Source organism: Bos grunniens, chromosome 7, assembly GCF_055505025.1.
Source record: "Bos grunniens cultivar Pamir isolate PY7600 chromosome 7, Bosgru_T2T1.0, whole genome shotgun sequence".
NCBI classification, from domain to species: Eukaryota; Metazoa; Chordata; class Mammalia; order Artiodactyla; family Bovidae; genus Bos; species Bos grunniens.
In genome coordinates this window covers 43,468,889-43,486,768 of record NC_141171.1, presented here as the reverse complement: position 1 = coordinate 43,486,768, position 17,880 = coordinate 43,468,889, and the positions used below count along the sequence as shown (strand labels likewise).

The following is a 17,880-nucleotide window of genomic DNA, read 5'->3' as shown; positions in this document are numbered from 1 at the left end:
TGGTTGGAGGCCTGAAGTCTGGGCCACCCCTTCCGGGCTTCCCCAGCTGCCCCAGACATTCCTGAGCCCTGACCTCATGCCCACTTCAGATCCAGCCATTCACAGGTACCGCCTTCAGGCGCCAGAACTACAGGGGCACTCAGGGGCTCCAGGAGCAGTGTCCAGGCTCTTATGAAGGGCACACCTGCACAGGAGACACTCCCCAGCCACCACACAAGCTTTCACAGCTAGGAGTCCAGCTAGCTGTAGCTAGGTTCACATCTGCATCCACACACGCACTCCAGCACACACTCTGTGCCAAGCCCAGTGTCCAGGCACATGTACAGAGCCGTTTTGGGATGAATATGCAACCTGGCACAGGGACACAGGTACACAGTGCTTCACACCACAGCTTCCCTTTATTTCCTCCAGGGCCTCTGGAGTCTGGGTCAAGCTTCAGCCCCTCTGCCCTGCTTTGGTCCCTCCAGCTCCACAGAGGAGGAGGCTCAGAGGACCGTCTCAGCCATGCTGTGGTCATCGAGGAACTGGGTTATGAGTTTGGGGTGCTGCGGGCCTAGCACAGGGTCAGCCCCCACTTCTGTCTCCTTCTCATCTTCCTCTTTGCCCTGATCCTTGGAGAAGTACAAGAATACCTAGAGGTGGATGGCCCAGGGAAACAGGAGGAGAGGTCAGCTTGAGGGCCTAGCCCCCAACCCCATCTTTACCCCCAGCCCCGTTCTGGCATGGCGGTCACCTCCTCCAGCGTGGTCTGGCTCACAGAGAAGTCCTCCACACCATGCTCTGCGCCGTGTGCTGCCAGCAATCCAAAGACTAGCGCCAAGGTGCAGCGCCCTCCTGGCAGCAGCTGGAAGCGCAGGCGGCCACCATGCGCCTCCCGCAGCTCAGCTCCCGGGAACGCCTGGGCCACAAAGTCAGCCGCCAACTTGGATCTCGACAAGGGCACCCTCAGGGTCAGTGTATGGCCAGCCCCGAATCTGGGGTGGGTGGGGTAGACGATAGCTAATGGACCCGCCCATACCATCTTCCAGCCCTCTTCTAGCCCCACCCCTATACTTGGCTCCTCTAGACCCCCAGGCAAACCTGACCCCAACCTCTGCTCCTAGCCCTGGCTACATGCTCATCAGTCTCTAACCCTGCTGCTCCCCAGTCCCACCCACGCAATGCCATGCCCCACTGCAATATCCAGGTCATGCTCACTTGCCGGACCCTCTTTGGCCTCTGCCCATGGACACACCTTCACCCATCAGACCTCCTCCCCATCTCCGTCCAGCCTTGTCCCCTCTCCAGGACAGTCCATGATCCCTGCCTGTTCCCTGGTTAGAACCCAAACTGGCCCCACCTGATCTCCCCTCCAGGCCCACCTACACCTCCACCCTGATCTGCCCGCACCCAGGCCTTGAGGCCTTGCCCCGCTCACCTGCCCTTGAGGTGCTGCGCACTGCCCAGGCAGCGGAACCGCCCATTCACCATGATGGCCAGGCGTGTGCAGAGTGCCTCGCACTCCTCCATGCTGTGGGAGCCCAGTGACGTGAGCTCCAACCAGGCCTGGACCCACGGCACTTGGCTCTGGGCTGCCCCTCCCAGGGACCCTCAGCCTGCAGCTCTGGGCCACCTTGTGCTCTGGACATTTCCTGTCAGTCCCAGACTGCTCGTTCCCCAGGCCCACCTGTGTGAGGTGAGAACCACGGAGCGGCCCTCCTGCACCACGGCCAGAAGACTGTTCCAGAGGAACCGCCGGGCACCAGGGTCCATGCCAGTGGTCGGCTCGTCCTGGGCGCAGAGCAGGGAGATGCTTAAATGCGGCCCCTTCCCCCTCCTCTGTCCTCCCATCCTCACACACATACCAGAAAGACTAAAGCCGGGTCCCCCACCAGAGCCACGGCTGTCGCCAGCTTCCGCTTGTTGCCCCCGCTGTAGGTGCCAGCGGGCTGGTCAGCATACTGAGAGAGGCCCAGGCGTGTCAGGCCGTAGCTTGCTGTCTATGGCAGGATGGAATGGGAAGGGCAGAGTGAGAATGGGGTGCAGGGTGAGTGGGAGGGGCTAGGGAGGGGATATGGTGGTGGTTTAGACGCTCAGTGCTCAGTGGTGGACTCTTTGTGACTCCATGGATTAGAGTCCGCCAGGCTCCGCTGTCCATGGGATTTCCCAAGCAAGAATACTGGAGTGGGATGCCATTTCCTTTTCCGGGGATCTTCCTGACACAGGGATCGAACCCAGAGCTCTTGCATTGCAGGCGGATTCTTAACCGGCTGAGCCACCAGGGAAGCCCGGGGATACCGTGGGAAGGTAACTAAAGAGGGTGGGGCCAGAGCCAATACGGGGCGGGGCTGCGACTGGAGACGGGGCCAGACCAGGAGAGGCAGGGCCTGGCCTGGTGGCCGGAAGCGAAGCCCTAACCCGGAGGTGAAAGTAGGCGGGGCCACAGCCAGGAAGGTCTAAGAGAGAAGGGGCGGGCCCCTAAGCAGAGACGGGGCGAGTGCAGCCTGAGGATGGTGGGAAGGGCTGGGGGTGTGGGGGTGGACCCGATGAGTGTGTAGGCGCTCAGGGAGGGCAGGGCAGGGCCAGAGGACCTAAGGTCAGGGGACCGAGAGCAGCAGAGACTGTGGTCCAAGGGAGAGATTGGGGTGGGGACCGGAGGGGTTAGTGGGGAGAGTGATCACCTGGGCAACTTGGGCTTCGGGGACTCCTCGCAGGCGTGCATACAGCTCCAGGTGCTCACGACCGGTCAGCAGCTCGAAGATGGCATCCGACTGAGGGCAGTAGCCCATGCGGCGGTGAGCTGCAGCCGGTTCCTGGGCCACGCTGGGGATGGGGGATGGGGGACAGGGAACTCAGGGCACTGGCTGGCCCTGGCCATGCGAGGGGCAAGCAGGGGCCTTGGGGCTCACCCACCCTGATAAGGGACAGGAGGTAACTCAGGGCCGGGTCCATTGCAGGGGGACTCAAGGCCAGGCTGATCCTGTCCATATATGCGAGAGCAGGGGAAGGTGGGGAGGAACAAGAGCCCAGGAGCCCCTCACCTGTGGCCTTCCAGAATGGCCTCACCCCCACTGGGCAGCGTGTCCCCAGTCACCATGCGGAATGTGGATGTTTTCCCTGCTCCGTTCACGCCCAGCAGCCCGAAACACTGCAGGTATACCCACAGAAGGCACTCATAGAAGCCCGGACAATTGTCCCAGCATCTCTGACTTCTGGGACAGGCTTCTCAGCTTCCACTGGGAGGGCTGTGGGCAAGGGGATCCCTGGGCAGATACTGGGGTGTGTGAGTGGGCACAAGCTGTCACATAGCAGAAGTGCTAGATGACACACAGCATGTATTTAATCAATGGACACAGTAGATGTTCTATAAAGGTCACTTGCAGTCAGTGCTCCATAAATATTGAGGCAAGAGTTGGCTGAATGTTTCCTGCCATGCAGTGGGTACCGACAGCAAGAGCACCTGGTGAGAATTCATGCTGGGCACACAGTCAACCCAAGATGGAGAGGTTGACTGAACACAGTAGGCATTTGCTAAAGAGTGATGGCAATTTATACCAACACACCACAGGTTTTCACAGGTGTGTGCTAGCCCCTAGTAGGTGGCCAGGAAATGGACCACAGCAGACAAGTTTGCACAAAGTAGTTGCTTGAATGTGCATTGGTACAGAGCAGGTGCCTACTAAATATTGGTTGTGAGCAAGTGCTTAATACATATAAAGTATGGACTCATAAATGTTGGTGTTTGATAAAAGTTGATCATCACAAAGGTGGCATTCAATACACTTTTGGTACACCAATGGTGGGGGGGTTCAACAAGCTTTACTGTATACAGTTGGTACTCAATAAATGCTAACATATAGTAGGTGCACATAGTAACTGGCACATGTATGGGAGGCCAGTAGGTGTTCAATAACAAATTTATCCTCACTAAGATCTTGTTAATCTTATTGCACACAGTGGGGATCAATAAATGTAACCATGCAATAGGAGCTTCATATTTGTTGGCTCTAAATAGGAGCTCAAATACTGACAGCCAGTAGGTACTCAGTATAGGACAACAGACAGAGTAGGTGTTCCATAGGGGGAGGTAGACACAAACATGGTAAAGACCAGTGGGCGTACAATAGGGCAGCCTCTCACCCTTGCACCACCTGGACTTACCTCACCAGGGGGGATCCCCAGGCACAGGCGGTCAACAGCTGGTGTCCTCTGCCCAGGGTACACCTGGGAGGATGGAAGTCCATGAGAAAGGTGGGTGGGCCAGTGGAGGCCCCCCCAACCCAGCAGTGGAGGCCCCCCAACCCACACCCACCTTGGTCAGGTCCCTCAGTACCAACACATCCCCCTGGGTGGCCCCTTGTACTACCCGTTCCCGCTCACGGGCCACATCCTCATCCTCCTCTCCCAGGGCGGGTAACGGCCTCAGCTTGGGTCTAAGGACAGAGATATGAGTGGGCCCAGAGCGAGACCCCAGTCCCTGCCACCCTCCCTGGTCCCCACTGACTGTGGTAGGAGGCGGTTGTGGTGCTGAAGCAGTAATGTAAAGAGGAGGAAGATTGGCCCCTGTATGAACATGGCCAAGAGGTTCTTGCCGACCACCTCCCAACGCAGGGGCGACTGGAAATACCCCTCTCCTGTGGGGACACAAAGAGGGATAGGGTCATTTTAGGGTCTTGGTTACTGGGCCTCTCCCCATTCAGGTCACCTTGGGTTCTTAAGGGAAAGCACCAAGCTGAATAGACACTCAACTGAGGTCTAATTGGCATGGAAAACAGTGGCATTGCCACCTCCTTTATTTAGTGCCTTAGACCTCTTGTGACATGACCAAGATGGAGTTAACTTTTATGGCTGCTTTGCTGCACTTTTAACTTTGCCTACCCACCCTTCCAGGTCATCTAAGACCTCAAGTTCTCTTCCTAGGGGCTGCTGTTTGTCCCTGCACTGTAGGATTGACTCTTGTCTGGCACTTCCCCTCCTGGAGAGAAGTTCTCACCCAAGCGCTCAAAGGCATCAGCCATGGCCTGGTTCCGCACCATGTCGATGAGGCCCCGGCCCAAGCAGAAGTGAGGAAAGATAAGGAAGACCTGTTTCAGGATCCGGCTCACCTTCTGCAACTTCTGCTCAGGGGCAGATTAAGAAGGAGGTGGGTCAGAAGCCGAGGCTGAGGCCCAGTCTGACCCCAACCCAAGGCCCAGCCTTGTGGGTCCCACCTGATCAGAGAAGAGCTCAAGCACGAAGGTGGCCATGCTGCCATTGATACCAATGAACAGATTGATGCAGGTGAGCACAACATAGGCTGTGCTGGGCACGGAGAAGAAGAAGGAGGCTGGGTACATGAGTGGCGTGATTGACCAGCTGAGGGGGAACAGGAGCCACTGTTATTGCCAGACAGGCTGAGCAGCCCTGAGAAGAATATAGATCTCCCATCCCAAACTGTGTTGTAGACCTCTGTAACATGGTCAGGTCAAGATGAGCTTTTAAGGCCTCCTTGGCATACCCCCTGAATAAGATCACACTTGGAGTCCTCTCAGATCTCCATATCTCTCCTTAGGATCTGCTATAGAGTCCCAGCTCCCTCAGCAGAGTTGAGGGAGAACAAGTCCTGGAGGGGCTGGGAACCTCACCCATACAGTAGTAGCAACAGCAGGAGGGCAGGCAGGTTGGCAGGGGCCACATACGCCCTCTGCTGGAAGGCCAAAAAGATGAGCACCACGATGCACGCTGACACCAAGTAGTTACACTGCATTGGAGATGGTGGTTATACCTTCAGTATGCTGAGCTACCAGGGAAGCCCACAGGCATCCTTGGCATTGTGTCCCACCCCAACCTCCCTGTGCTTTGGATAATAGGACGAGGTCTCCATCATCCCCAAGACTTCAGTGGTGCCATCCTAGACAAGTTCCTGACCAGAAAGGGCCAGAAGAGGCAGTGGCAAGTGGTGGCAGGGCCCCCAACCCTCCAGGCGGTCTGCGTACCACGTCCCAGAGAAAGTTGCCAAGCCAGTAGAGAGTGGGGGGCAGGCCCCCCATGCACTGCAGGTGTTTGGCTCGGGTGACACGCTCGTCAATGAGGACAAGGATGAAGCTGGCCGGGACAAAGGACATGGCGAAGACCACGCAGATGGAGACAAGCACGTCCACTGAGGAGGCCATCCTGGGAGTGAAGGGGCATGAGCTGCTCAGAGAGGAGCTGTGCTCACCACTGATGGGACTGAGGTCCCCAGGGCTAGACACAGCTGGTGGGGAATGTCCTGAGCCATTTTGAACTGTTAGGCAGGGAGAGATCGTCCAGGTCTCTAGTAGGATAGAAGTGGATGTGACAAGGACGTGCAGGCAGATGGGGGAGACTGCAGCCCATGAAGCCTGATGATGCCCCATTACCCTGGCCTAAGGGGTGGAGAGGGGAAGTTCTTGTTCTCTGTTTACACAGCAAGAGTGTGGCAGAGCGTAACTTCAGCTTCCACCACCAGAAACAACAGAGAGACCAACCGGGGTGGGGGGATACATGGGACAGGGGGACACGCAGGGTGGAGTGGCACACAAGGTGGCGGGACACACGGGGTAGGGGCACTCACAGTGCAGCCTCAGACAACTGCTCCTTGGTGAGGTTCAGGGGGTGATTGAGCGTGGTGATGCTGTGGGCATGGTGGGAGGAGCCTGGTGGCAGGTGGGCACGCAGGAGAGCGTTGTTGGCTCGGTTTACAAAGGCCACCATGGCGTGCCAGCCCTTGTTGTTAAACCAGATCTGTGATGGAATTGGGGCCAAGGGGTCAGTGACCTGGGATCAGACCTCCCCCACCACAGTGCCAGCTGGCCACCGCCAGTTACCACCTTGAGGCCATCTTGAGTGTCCAGACCAACAGCCCATGCTGTGAGATTGTTCAGGAGGTGGTCGAGGGCCTCGCCTGGTGCGGGGTTCAGCAGTGCCCGCAGTTCCTCCAGGGAGCGGCCCACCTCCAAGCCCGAGGGCAGGCCTGGGTCTCGGCCCTCCAGGGAGAAGCCCCCATACCTGAGGGGCAGTGGAGGTGGGAGACAGCTGAGGGTTGGGAGGGTGGGGCGGCAGGCAGGCAGAGGGCACAGGAAAGGAACCCATGCAAGGGACCCTCCTTACCTGACCTCATTCACCCATTTCTTGGTCTTCAGGCTGTGAGAGAGACAGACACAGAGAGGTGAGTGGGACAGAGACAAAGATGCTGGTGAGTTGAGTGAGACAAATTAAAAGAAGGAGGCACAGAGGGCCCCCAGTAGGCCCCAGACCAGAGCCCCAGCCTGGGCATCCCCCCAACCCCTCCCAGGACTGTACCACATCCTCCCCACTGGACCCCTGCTACAGCTGGCCACGCCAAGTCCAGGGTGGTGCTCACCCTTGGCGCACCAGGCGCGGGTAGGTCTTGACCAGGAAGTCAGACAGGTTTCGGCCCGTTAAGTTCTGGACCACTTCACCAGAGCTGGTTGGCGCCTGGGGTGGCGGGGGACCACCGGCCGCAGCAGGGCAGTCAGGCAGCAGGCGGCGGGCACCAGGCTGGCTGCACTGGCAGGCGGGGGATGGAGACTCCGGGGTCCAGTTGCCACTGGCCAAGACCTCAGCCACGTCCGCAGGGACATCAGGCACCGAGAAGTGGCAGAGGGCAGGCCGTGCGCATGCTGGTGCCCTGTGGGGGTAGGAGCAGGGTGGGGGTGGGACTGGAGGCCCCCTGCTCCCAACCAGGCATGGGGGATGCTCCAGAGCCCAGACAGGGAAACCGAGGCCGGAGAGGAGCCAGGCCCAGGCTGGAGGGCCCTCACCTGCTGGAGTTACTTTTCAGGTAAGGCTCCTCCAGTCCAGCCTCCTCCAGCAGGGCCTCGAGCAGGCGGGCGTGTTCAGGGTCCCCTGGAGTGTCATCACTGTGTATAGTGGGTGCAGGGTCAGGGCTGTGCCCACAGGCCCCTGGGCCCCGTCTCCCCACCAGGCCCCTCTCCTCTGCACCTACCTGAAGAAGGACACCTGGGAGCCATACATGCTGGGGCTCAGCTGCAGAGCTGGGTAGTATCCAAATGGGGGTGCAATGAGGCTGAACACCAGCGCCAGGCCCACGAAGAGAGCAGGTAGCACAATCTGAAGGGCCAGCCCATCAGTTCCCCACCCATTGGCTGCCAGGCTCACCTGCAGCCTTCCCTGATCCTGTTCTAGAACCATCCATGGCTCCCCAGTGCTCTCAATAAAAGTGTTCAAAGTGGGGCATACACCTGGGCTTATGGGGATGAATTAGGTCGTAGAGTGTAAGAAAGACACCAAGGGGCTTCCCCCACACTCCCCTACTAGGTGGCCCCTCACCTGAGCAAACAGGCCACGGCGGCTGCGGCGGGCAAGCAGGAAACGCTTGAGAAGTAAGGCCCGGAGTTGCTGGTAGGTGAGCGCCCAGCTGTGTACGCGGCCTGCGGTGGCCGGCCCAGAGCCCTGTAGTGCCTGTGTCTCAGGGGCAGAGCCAACTGTGGGGGATGGGAGGGTCAGTGCTCGGCCCTGGGGACCAGGAAGGGCCACAGGGTGGGGCAGGGACAACTCACCCAGCCCTCCATTCTCCAGGGCTGTCTCTTCTGGCGGAACCTGGAGCTTCCTAGTCGCATCGGGATGAGCAATACCCAAGCACGGGCCCTGCCTGGGCCTACCATCTGCAAAGTCACCAGTGTTGGGGTCAGGCTTAGTGTTTGGCCTGGGGTCTGGGCCAGTGTCAAGGCTCACAAAGGAGGGGTCAGGAATCAGGGTGGAGGTCAGGGCTGTAGGTTGGGTCATGTTAGGCAAGAGTGGGGACTTGGTCTAAAGTCAGGTTGGACTCTGGACCAGGGTGAGGGGTTAGGACAGGGGCCTGCAGGCATACCCTCTGGGCCTGCGTCCACAGCACAATCCTCCACCACCTTCAAGAAGATCTGGGAAGACAAAGCAGGGGGCTCAGACAGAGCCTGGGGACACACAAGAGGGAGGGGGACTCAAGGGCCACATATCCCTCAAACACTGGGGGTCCCCAAGCCTCCCTGAGGGCCTCTGAGCCTCCAGGCCTCCATGTGGGCCCTGCCTCCTCCCTGGGACACCCAGGTGTCCACAGGCAGACTCTTCTTCATCCTTCCAGGCACCACCTCCTCCAGGCAGCCCTCCTCCTGCCCCCCACCTCATCCAGCAGCCACACCTCCTCCAGGCTGGTGTCAGAGATCCCATAGCCAGCCAGTCCCAGCTCCCCCAGCCGCTGGTCCAGATCATGGAAGAGCTCAGCGAAGCTGCCATCCAGGGCACCCTTGTAGGGCAGCGCCAGCACCAGCTCATGTGGCAGATCCTTGACCAGCCGTGTGCCGGGCACGTGGCGCTGCACTATGGCCCACAGCTGGGCTGCACCTAGGTGGGCGGCAGGCATGTCAGGGGCCCTGGGGTCCCATGTTGCCCTGGCTCCTGCCCTACCCCCTTGAGGAAGGGGCTTGGGTGACCCACAAGGGACCAGTCCCTGAGGGCAGAGGAGGTCAGGATTAAGCACCCAATGGCAGGACTTGACCTGGGGTCAGGGCCAGAGTCCACTCAGGGTCAGAGGTAGGTTTGTGTGTCAGCTCAGCTCAGGGGTCAGGTCAGGGGTCAAGCCTGGGGTCGTCAGGCCTGTTGCCCTGAACCAAGTCACTGCCCCCCCACTGGCCCCTCCCTCTGGCTCTCCCAGCCCCATCCACAGCCCCTCACTCAGGCTCTCCCACCCCCGCCCTCACCGGCAGAGCTGGCCTGGCTGCCTGGCTCCCTTTTCTGCCCAGCATCCATGCTGTTCTTCAAGCCGGCTTCACCCTGGGGGCAGAGGGGCACCAGCTGCCATGGCCATCGCGCCTGGATGGGGTCTTAAGAACTGGGGTCGGTCGGAGGTCAGTTCCAGCCCTCACCTTTTTGCTGGTCGCCAGACGCGGGGGACCCTTGGCCAAGGTCAGGTAGTATCCGGAGCCCAAGTGACGTCGCAGGAACAGAGGAGAGCCACAGCAGCACAGGCGGCCCCCTGCCACTACCGCCACCCTGTCTCCCAACAGCTCCGCCTCATCCAGGTGGTGGGTGGAGAGGATCAGTGTGCGACCTAGGCAGGGGACCCAACCCACACATGTCATCAGGCTGCCCAAGCTGTGGTCCCTGCCCCATGCGGTAAACTCCTACTTATCACTCAAAACCCCATCTTCCATCACCTCTTTGTCAGAAAGATCTGACCTTTCAATCAGCATCCAGGGAAATCTCAGGCCACTCCCAGTTCTTACCTTCACGATATTTGAGCAGTAGCTCCCAGATGCCTCGACGGGAAGTGGGGTCCACACCAGCTGTGGGCTCATCCAGGATAACAACTTGGGAGCCACCCACAAAGGCAATGGCCACTGAGAGCTTCCGCTGCATCCCGCCTGGGTTGGGACAGGGGTCAAGATCTCCACAGTCTTGGGCAGGGCTGCCTCCCTTCTTCCTGTACCTTTCCCTACCCACCTGGACCACAGTGCCTGATTCCTCCTGGGTCCCCAAGTCTGCCCATCTCCTCTGGCATCCCACAGTCCTCAATATAAAGTCCCAGCACCACCCCCCAGCCTCATCTCTGCAGACCTGGAGGCTCCCCCAAGTCCAGGCTCACCTGACAGGTGATGAGTCTGTGCATGCCTCTTGGGGATCAGCCCCATGTCCTGCAGCAGCCGGTCCTGCTCGGGACCCACGGCAGCTGCGCTCAGACCCTTCAACCGCCCATAGAACCAGATGTGCTCATCCACAGTCAGTCTGAGGCCGTGTACAAAAGACAATGGGGGGAGTTACCATGGCAGGCAAGGCCCCAGAAAGCACCCAGCACCCCCACTGCCATGCCCATGGAGACTCACAGGTCAAAGAGCACGTTGTACTGCGGGCAGACACCCAGGCAGGGCCGGATGGCTACCATGCTGGTCCGGACGTCGTGGCCCAGGACAGAGGCGGAGCCAGCCGTGGGTGGAAAGAGGCCACTCAGGATGGACCTGCAGGTGCAGGGGTCTCAGAGCAGCTTCAGAGGGGAGGCTGAGGCTCCCAGAGCAGAGGTACCAGCATTTACAGGGCACCTACTGTATGCCCAGACCAAAGAGGTATTATGTTCCCATTTTACAGGGGAGGGAAGACGAAGCTCAGAGAAAATATTCATCACCTGCCTACTGTGGATCCAAAGTGAACTACAGGGGAGGTCCAAAGGGAACTGGGGCTGGGGGGCTGCAGGGGGGCATCAGGGTCCTCTGTCACTGTACAGATAGGGACCTTCTGACCCCAGAGGTCCTTTCCCTTGAACAAGTGTGCAAGTTGAGACCCAAGAAGAGGAGCTGGAGGGGAGGGGAGCTGTGAGGGGAAAGGAGTGATGGCTGCTCACATTGTGGTCGTTTTGCCAGCCCCATTGTGGCCCAGGAAGGCGGTAATGTGGCCCTGGTAGAAGTCCAGGCTGAGTCCGCACAGCGCCGGCTGCGGGTTGCCAGCAAAGCGCTTTTCCAGGCCGCGTATGGAGACCCCCGGAATCAGGCCAGGGGGCGCCTCCTCCACCAGCACTGAGGAAGGAGGGCAGACTCAGTTATGGGCGCCCTCAGAAGCCTGGGGACTGTTCAAGCTGGTCTGTGGAGTCAGGGACTTGTGGGGCTGGGGTCTGTGGGAGTTAGGGGAGCCTCAGGACCTGGGAAAGTCCAGAGAATTGGGATCCATGAGGACCTGGGTTTTGTAGGGGCTGAGAATCCAGACAGGGAAGTGACAGCCAAGGTTTGTTGGGCCTTACCCTTGGGGTCCTGTGCGGTCAGAACTGGGGCAGGACCCTTGGGGGTCTGAGACCCAAACCAGTAGCTCCTCCGAAAGGGAAAGTTCCACGGTTCGGGGATCCCATACTCGCCTGTGGGGAGTGGTGCTCAGTTACCCCTGAGGCGCTCCCCCTGGAGTGTGCCCACCCGGGATGCAGGGATGCAGGTAAGGGGTAACCAGGAAGCCCCGCCCACCTGCCTGCCTGCCCCAGGCCGTCCCTCAAACACAGCCACCAGTGCGCAGGTGCCAGGAAGACCCACCCTTTCATCTGTATTCCAGGCCCCCTCAGCCCCACCCCGTCCGCGCCGCCCTCAGCCCAGTCTCCCCTGCGTCTCCTACGGCCCACCTGGACACACCGCCTCCAGGTACCAAGTGGCAAGGCCATAGAGAGCAGCATCGAGCAACAGAAGGCCAGAGACCTGGGCCAAGCTGAAGACATCTGCTGTAGGCCCGGTGCCCAAGTTGTGCCACTGCGCGCCCTCGCCCTGCTCCTCCAGCAGCGCCAGGCTCTCGCAGCCAAAACCGAAGGCCACGGGCGACAGAAGGCTCTATGGGTGGGGGCGGGTAGCGGCGGGTAGGTAGGTCAGCAAACAAGGGCAGCTAAGGGTGAAGCACCCCTGCACCCACACGGCCCGGCTCTCACCGCGGCCACGCGGCCGCCCATTGGCAGCTGGTCCCTCCAGGCCACGCACAGCACGTAGGGCAGATAGAGTACGAAGTAGGCAAGACCCCCACAGGCGGCTGCCAAGTTCGCGCGGGAGAAAAAGGCGCTCAGCAAGAAACTCTGGACCACTGTGGCCACAGCGAAAGCCGCCAAGAACAGGAACAGCACCCCCGGGTGGCTGTAGGGGAGGATGTCTCCGAGCTGCAGGAGGACAAGGGAGCTGGAGGGAGAGCGCGGATTCGCCTAGGGACGCGCAACCCCGCGAGGTGCCCCCTGCCCGTTACCTCCCCGTACACACGCACCAGTCCCGAGTCGGCAAGGCGGGGGTGCACGCACCTTGAGTACCAGCACAAGCAGCGCGGTGCTGAGGAGGAAGGGCCCGAGGCAGCTGAGGAACCAGCCCAGCCACAGTGCAGTGGCGCTGAGCCCCATGGCGCGCATCGTGTAGCGCAGCCGAGTCTCCTTCTCACGCACCACGGCCTTCACCGTCAACGCCACAGAGTAGATCCAAGCCAGTGTCAGGAAGAGTGGCAGTGACCGGCTCAGCACGCGCAGGAACCTGGGGCAGTGGGCAGCTGCGGTGGATGCCAAAGACCCCCGCGCTGCCCCCATCTGGCACGACAGTTCCCGCCCTGGGACCCCAAGGTGCGGCGAGGACATTGGCCCTTCCTTGTCCTCGGACTCCTGATGGTGCTGTCAGGTTACGTTCTCCCTGTATCCAGAGACCCCAGACCCTGAAGGATCCCGGCTCCTCCAGCTACAAGGTCACGGGGAGTGGTCCCTCTGAACCGTAGTTCTCAGCCTTGACTGCGTGAATATTCCAGATGGCACCCAGGCCCCCACCCTGAGACCCAGGATCTGGCATCTGGGAGAAGTGAGGAAAGGGTGCTCACGTATCGTCCACATAGCAGGGGTAGGGCATCTGCTGGAGGTAGAGGCCGGCATGGGGGGTGGTGCCTGTGAGCACGCGCACAGCTGCGCGCTCCAGCAGGTCTTGCAGGTACACGAAGCCACCCCACACGTAGCGCAGGTCCGTCAGGGGGTCAGCGGCCGGACCGGGGTCCCAAAACCTGAAAGAAGTATGGGAGTAGCTGGGACCTGCCCATCACAACTTTAGCTCCGCCCTCACCTGTGTACAAACTACCTAGACCCACCTGCCAAGTGCTTTAATCTTATCCCAGAAGCCAAGGCATTGACCCCACCCACCAAGCCCTTGGCTGTGCCCATCACACCATAAACCCCGCCCATCGTGGGTTCCTATTGGTCTAAGGACTTGGGCCCCACCTACCAAGATCTCTGATAGGTGAGATGCTCCCTAGCACTCCCCCTCTGGTTCCGACCCACAAGGCCCCCCACCTGTCCTTGATCTTATTGGTTCTTGCGACATCATCGATATCCATGCGGATCTTGATGCGCACGTGGCCAGGGCCTGGGGACTGCGCGGGGTCCGGGGAGTCCTCGGGCCCCAAGAAGACGATGCCGGCCCAGAAACGGTGCTCGGAGAGCAGCTTCAGGGCCCGCTCCACCAGGGCGGCCTCTGAAGGGGCGGCCTCCAGCTTGTCCAGAGTCACGCACTGCGGAGGAACCTGGGCGTGAGTTCGAGGCCCCAGGGTCCTCCCCTGGACCTGAAGGCGGAGCCGCGCTTCCTCCTAAGAGGCCCTCAGCAGGGCTGCCTCTCCCCTCGGAGATGTTTTCCCAGGTGGACGGTCCCTCACCTCCATCACACGGCCCAGTGTGACCGCCAGGTGTCCCACATCAGCGTGGGCCTTCTGCCAGCTGTAGCCACCGCTGCGGGGATTCAGAAAAGCACGAAGAGCTTCCACTCTGGCCCCACCTCCAGGTCTTGGCTGCCTCCTTCCCTTGTCCTGGATCTGCAGGAGCCTCTGTAGGGGTGTCAGAGAAGATGGGGGTCTGCATTGGACGTTCAGGGCCTGTTACCCCTCTTTCCATCCCAGTGAGCGGCCTGAGCTCACCGTGGATACCACTCCCCACCTCCACACCCTCGCCTGGAAGTCCCTGCCCTTCTCCCAAATCCTCATCAGGGGTGACCCTGCTGCCACACACCCCCGCCCCCCACACCCCTCTCCCACTCCTGTCCTGGCCCCACCTGTAGCATGGCGACATTGGCACTATCGTTCAGGAAGTTGAAGAGCTGGGGTCCCAGCAGCTCCCACACCTCCTGGATGTCCTTCAACAGCGCCAGCTCCTGGAAAGTTCGGTTGACCTGGAAGAGGTGGGTGCTGAGGTCCACACTAGCCTTAGCCGTTCATGACCCTTCCCTCTAGTGAAGCCCCCTGCCCACCCCTCTTGCCTTCTCCCCTATGCTCTATCCTGCACCTCTGAGCACTGTCTGAAATCTGGCAATCCCTCCATTTCAAACCCCGCATCCTGGACCCAGCCCAGGAGCAGCCAGTCTCGGGACTCAGAGCTCTCCTGTGGCCTGGCTCTCTCCTCCTCAGCCGAGGCTGGGACTGAGGGCCCCTCGCACTGTCACCTGGGCCATGATCTGCCGGGTGAAGGGTGTGTCAGGCGTGAACAGTACTTTCCCCAGGACCAGCGGCTTCAGGCGCCTCCAAAGTAGGCGGGACAGGGGGTGGGTGTCCAGGCCCCCCGTCAGCTCAGCGCAGGTGGGGCCTAGGGCCAGGGTGGGAGCACCATGAGGCCCTGTGCCCACGTCCTGGCCCTGCTTCCCCAGGGAGAGGGGTAGAAACCAGGTTGGTCACTCACTCAGGCTGTTGTCCCGCAGGGCCTGCGCTGGCTCCTGCCCCACAAGCTCCTTCAGGTCACTGGCCTCATACCAGTTGAGGGAGGGCCCGCCTGGTTTGCTGGGCCCCCTGACACTGCAGAGGGCTTCTGCCACCGCCTCCAGGGGACCACCTGGCCTGTGGGGTCTCTGTAGCAGGGCCCACAGCTCTCCCAGGCTGGGCAGCTCCAGGAGCTGGAGGAGGGGGGTCACCAGAGGGCTGGGCAGGCTTCCCTTCCGTGTGACCCCACCACCAAGCTATAACCAGGGCAGGGCCCTCCACCAGGAGCACCCTTGCCCTCTCTTTCTGCCCTAGTACCCCCATACAACTACTGAGGACAGGTGCCCAGGGTTGCTCTGTCCTCTCCCCTTCCTGCAGCCCACCCCTCTAGTTTCCTGGCAGGGGTGGAGACTGCATTGGCCTCCTACCTCCTGGGCCATGTCCTCTGCAGTCTCCACAAGGCTGCCCACGGACTCCTGGGCATGACCCAGCACAGAGCCCAGGGACTCCTGGGAAGAAAGATGACAAGATGACAATGAGGTTTGCGGACGTCTTACTCGGGATCCAAGTTCCCAAGGGGTCCATGCAATCATAGCCTCATTTTACTAACAGAGAAACTAAGGCTCCAAGAGGCACCTGAGCTTGTTAAAGGTCTCAGGGCTGGAATCTAAGGAATATCACTGCAGGGAAGGCCCAGGCAAAGGCCTGGAAGCTGGCCCCTGAAAGGGGCAGGGTGAGACTTGGTGAGGTCAGGGTCCCAGATCCTGCCTTGTCCCCACCTCACCCCTTGCAGCAGTGTCCCCAGCAGCTGAGTGGCCAGGGACAATCCCTCCTTGGGCTGCTCACTGGGCCAAGGAAAGGCTGAGGGAGTAAAGCACAGAAGACCAGGGTGAGGCCAAGTTTAGCTGGAGCCATGTCCCACTTGTCCCACTCCAAGCTGTGCCATCAGGTGGAGGCGCAGAGCCCAGCCCCGCCTACCACAGGCCCGCCTTCTTACTTGCTCGGGCTGTGTGTGCAGCCTTCAGAATGGGCATCAGCTTTCTCAGGCTAGCTAGCATCCTATGGGCACTGGGGCCCCCCAAAACAGTGCGAGCATCTGCCAGGAGCCGCGAAACCCTGGATACAGAGAGAAGGCTGGAGGCGGAGGCTAGGCGAAGCTGCCCACCCCTGTCCCGCCGCTCCCAGTGGTTTACAGGGAGTCCTTGAAGTTGCTGAGGACGCCAGGCTCCTCGCCAGGGGTTTGCCACGGGAAGCAGGTGTTGTTCACATTGCAGATGAGGCCCTGGAGCCAAGGGATGGTGCCTGCTGAGGGCAGCGGCTTGTTGGGAAAATGACCTGCAGGGACACCAGGTGTGGGGTTCTTGGCTGAGTCCCCACCCCCAGTGACAGAGTGCCCCCCTCAGCCATTATTTGAGCGTCCGGTCTGTGCTCCGGGTTCTCACTGGGGCCCCTGTGCATAGAGTGACCACTGCTAATCCTAACCCCAAAGCTCTGGACGCTTGGGGGCTTACATTCATGCTGCTCGAGTGGGGGGTGGGAATGGCGAACGGCCACCAGGATGAAGAAGAGAAAGAGCGGCCACAACAACTCCACCAAGAGTTGGATCTGCGGGGGCAGAATAGGCTTGGGGAGTGGCGGCCTATGGGGGGCTGTGGGCCGCCCCACCCCCGGCCCACCCGACTGGACATTACCGGCTGCCTCCTGCGATATAGGAAATTCTTCCAAAGCAGCAGCATCAGCTGTGTCCAGAAGGCCATGGTGGAAATGGACAGCAGACAGGACGGAGAGGTCAAGCTGAGGACGTACTGTGTGCTTGCGGGCAACTCTCTGTTCCTCTCTGAACCTCATCATCTATTTCATTGCTCAGCATTCTTGGAAGCTCTGCTTGGAGCCAAGAAAACAGTAGGTGCTTATTAAAGGGGCTCTATTCTCCGGAGGGGTGGAGTAAGCCAACGGGAGACCTGCTCGAATCCTTCCTCACATCTGATTGGTTGCGCGGGATCTGTCGCTTCCTCCAGAGCAGCAGCTGGGGTCCCAAAGGCGGGGAATTTATCCTGCAGGGGGCGGAGCCTAGGCTTAACTCTTTCATTATCAGGCTCCACCCTAAGCCCTCCTGGGGTGGGGGGGCTTCCAGGTCCCGTCCCCCAGCCTCATCCTTAACCCAGGCAAGGATTCCCTTTCCCCCCTCTCTCCTCCAATAATGATAGCTAGGAGTATTTTATACTGCTGTCTGGAAGAAGGGCTATCCCAGGCCACCAGAGAGGCGAGTCACCCAGCTGGAAGGGGGCTCCAGCTCTGCCCACCCGTCACGTACTATTCGTCGCTCAGAAGAACCCCAAGATCCAGAAAATGAGTAAGAAGCAGGGACGCTTCTGGAAGCAGCTATTATTGATAGTGTACCTTGCTTGGAGTCCAGCCTGGCCTACTTCATCATCGTACACACGGAGAAACTGAGGCCGCCAGAAGGACAGGGAATGGACCCAGGACCCCTGACCCCCACTTCAGGACTCATTTACAAATGGGATCGGGGGGCGGGGAGCGGCCTCAGTTTTTCTATTGGTAAAATGGGGGAGAGAGCTTAGCGGCGTATCAACTGGGAGAGCGGCTGCAGGTAGGTGAGTCTATTGCCCAACCTCCTCTTGGAAAATTAGTGGTCAATTCTGCAGCTTCCAACACTCCCCGGCCAGGGAGTGAAAATGAGTGAGAGTCTAGATTCGGGCCACACCC

General features: G+C 60.1%; 1 protein-coding gene across 12 annotated transcripts; it reads right to left on the bottom strand.

Annotated features, from left to right (window-relative positions):
- Positions 1-379: 379 nt before the first annotated feature.
- ABCA7 (ATP binding cassette subfamily A member 7) lies at positions 380-17,209 on the bottom strand. Of its 12 annotated transcripts, none has more exons than XR_015167329.1 (47): positions 17,135-17,209; positions 16,845-17,034; positions 16,665-16,758; positions 16,347-16,488; positions 16,151-16,269; positions 15,938-16,014; positions 15,582-15,662; positions 15,137-15,347; positions 14,904-15,043; positions 14,517-14,633; positions 14,125-14,292; positions 13,766-13,983; positions 13,303-13,479; positions 12,746-12,968; positions 12,389-12,610; positions 12,092-12,293; positions 11,726-11,836; positions 11,333-11,504; positions 10,821-10,952; positions 10,583-10,722; positions 10,224-10,361; positions 9,864-10,048; positions 9,699-9,771; positions 9,140-9,342; positions 8,834-8,882; positions 8,523-8,627; positions 8,293-8,447; positions 7,949-8,073; positions 7,764-7,862; positions 7,343-7,630; positions 7,090-7,122; positions 6,810-6,987; positions 6,554-6,723; positions 5,955-6,132; positions 5,604-5,719; positions 5,190-5,334; positions 4,973-5,096; positions 4,484-4,613; positions 4,292-4,412; positions 4,141-4,203; positions 3,021-3,127; positions 2,661-2,802; positions 1,845-1,979; positions 1,667-1,770; positions 1,418-1,510; positions 734-898; positions 380-632 (listed from the first exon to the last, which is right to left on the bottom strand). XR_015167329.1 is itself a non-coding variant. In XM_086411282.1 (47 exons), the coding sequence occupies exons 2-47, from the start codon at positions 16,908-16,910 to the stop codon at positions 486-488; spliced, it is 6,459 nt and encodes a 2,152-aa protein (XP_086267408.1). In that variant the 5' UTR covers positions 16,911-17,034; positions 17,135-17,209; the 3' UTR covers positions 380-485. The 12 variants fall into 12 exon arrangements, 7 of the variants coding, with proteins under 7 accessions (XP_086267408.1, XP_086267410.1, XP_086267409.1 ...); XM_086411282.1 differs by having other exon boundaries at positions 734-974; XR_015167330.1 differs by lacking the exon at positions 3,021-3,127 and having other exon boundaries at positions 734-974; positions 4,146-4,203.
- Between the last annotated feature and the right edge of the window lie 671 nt (positions 17,210-17,880).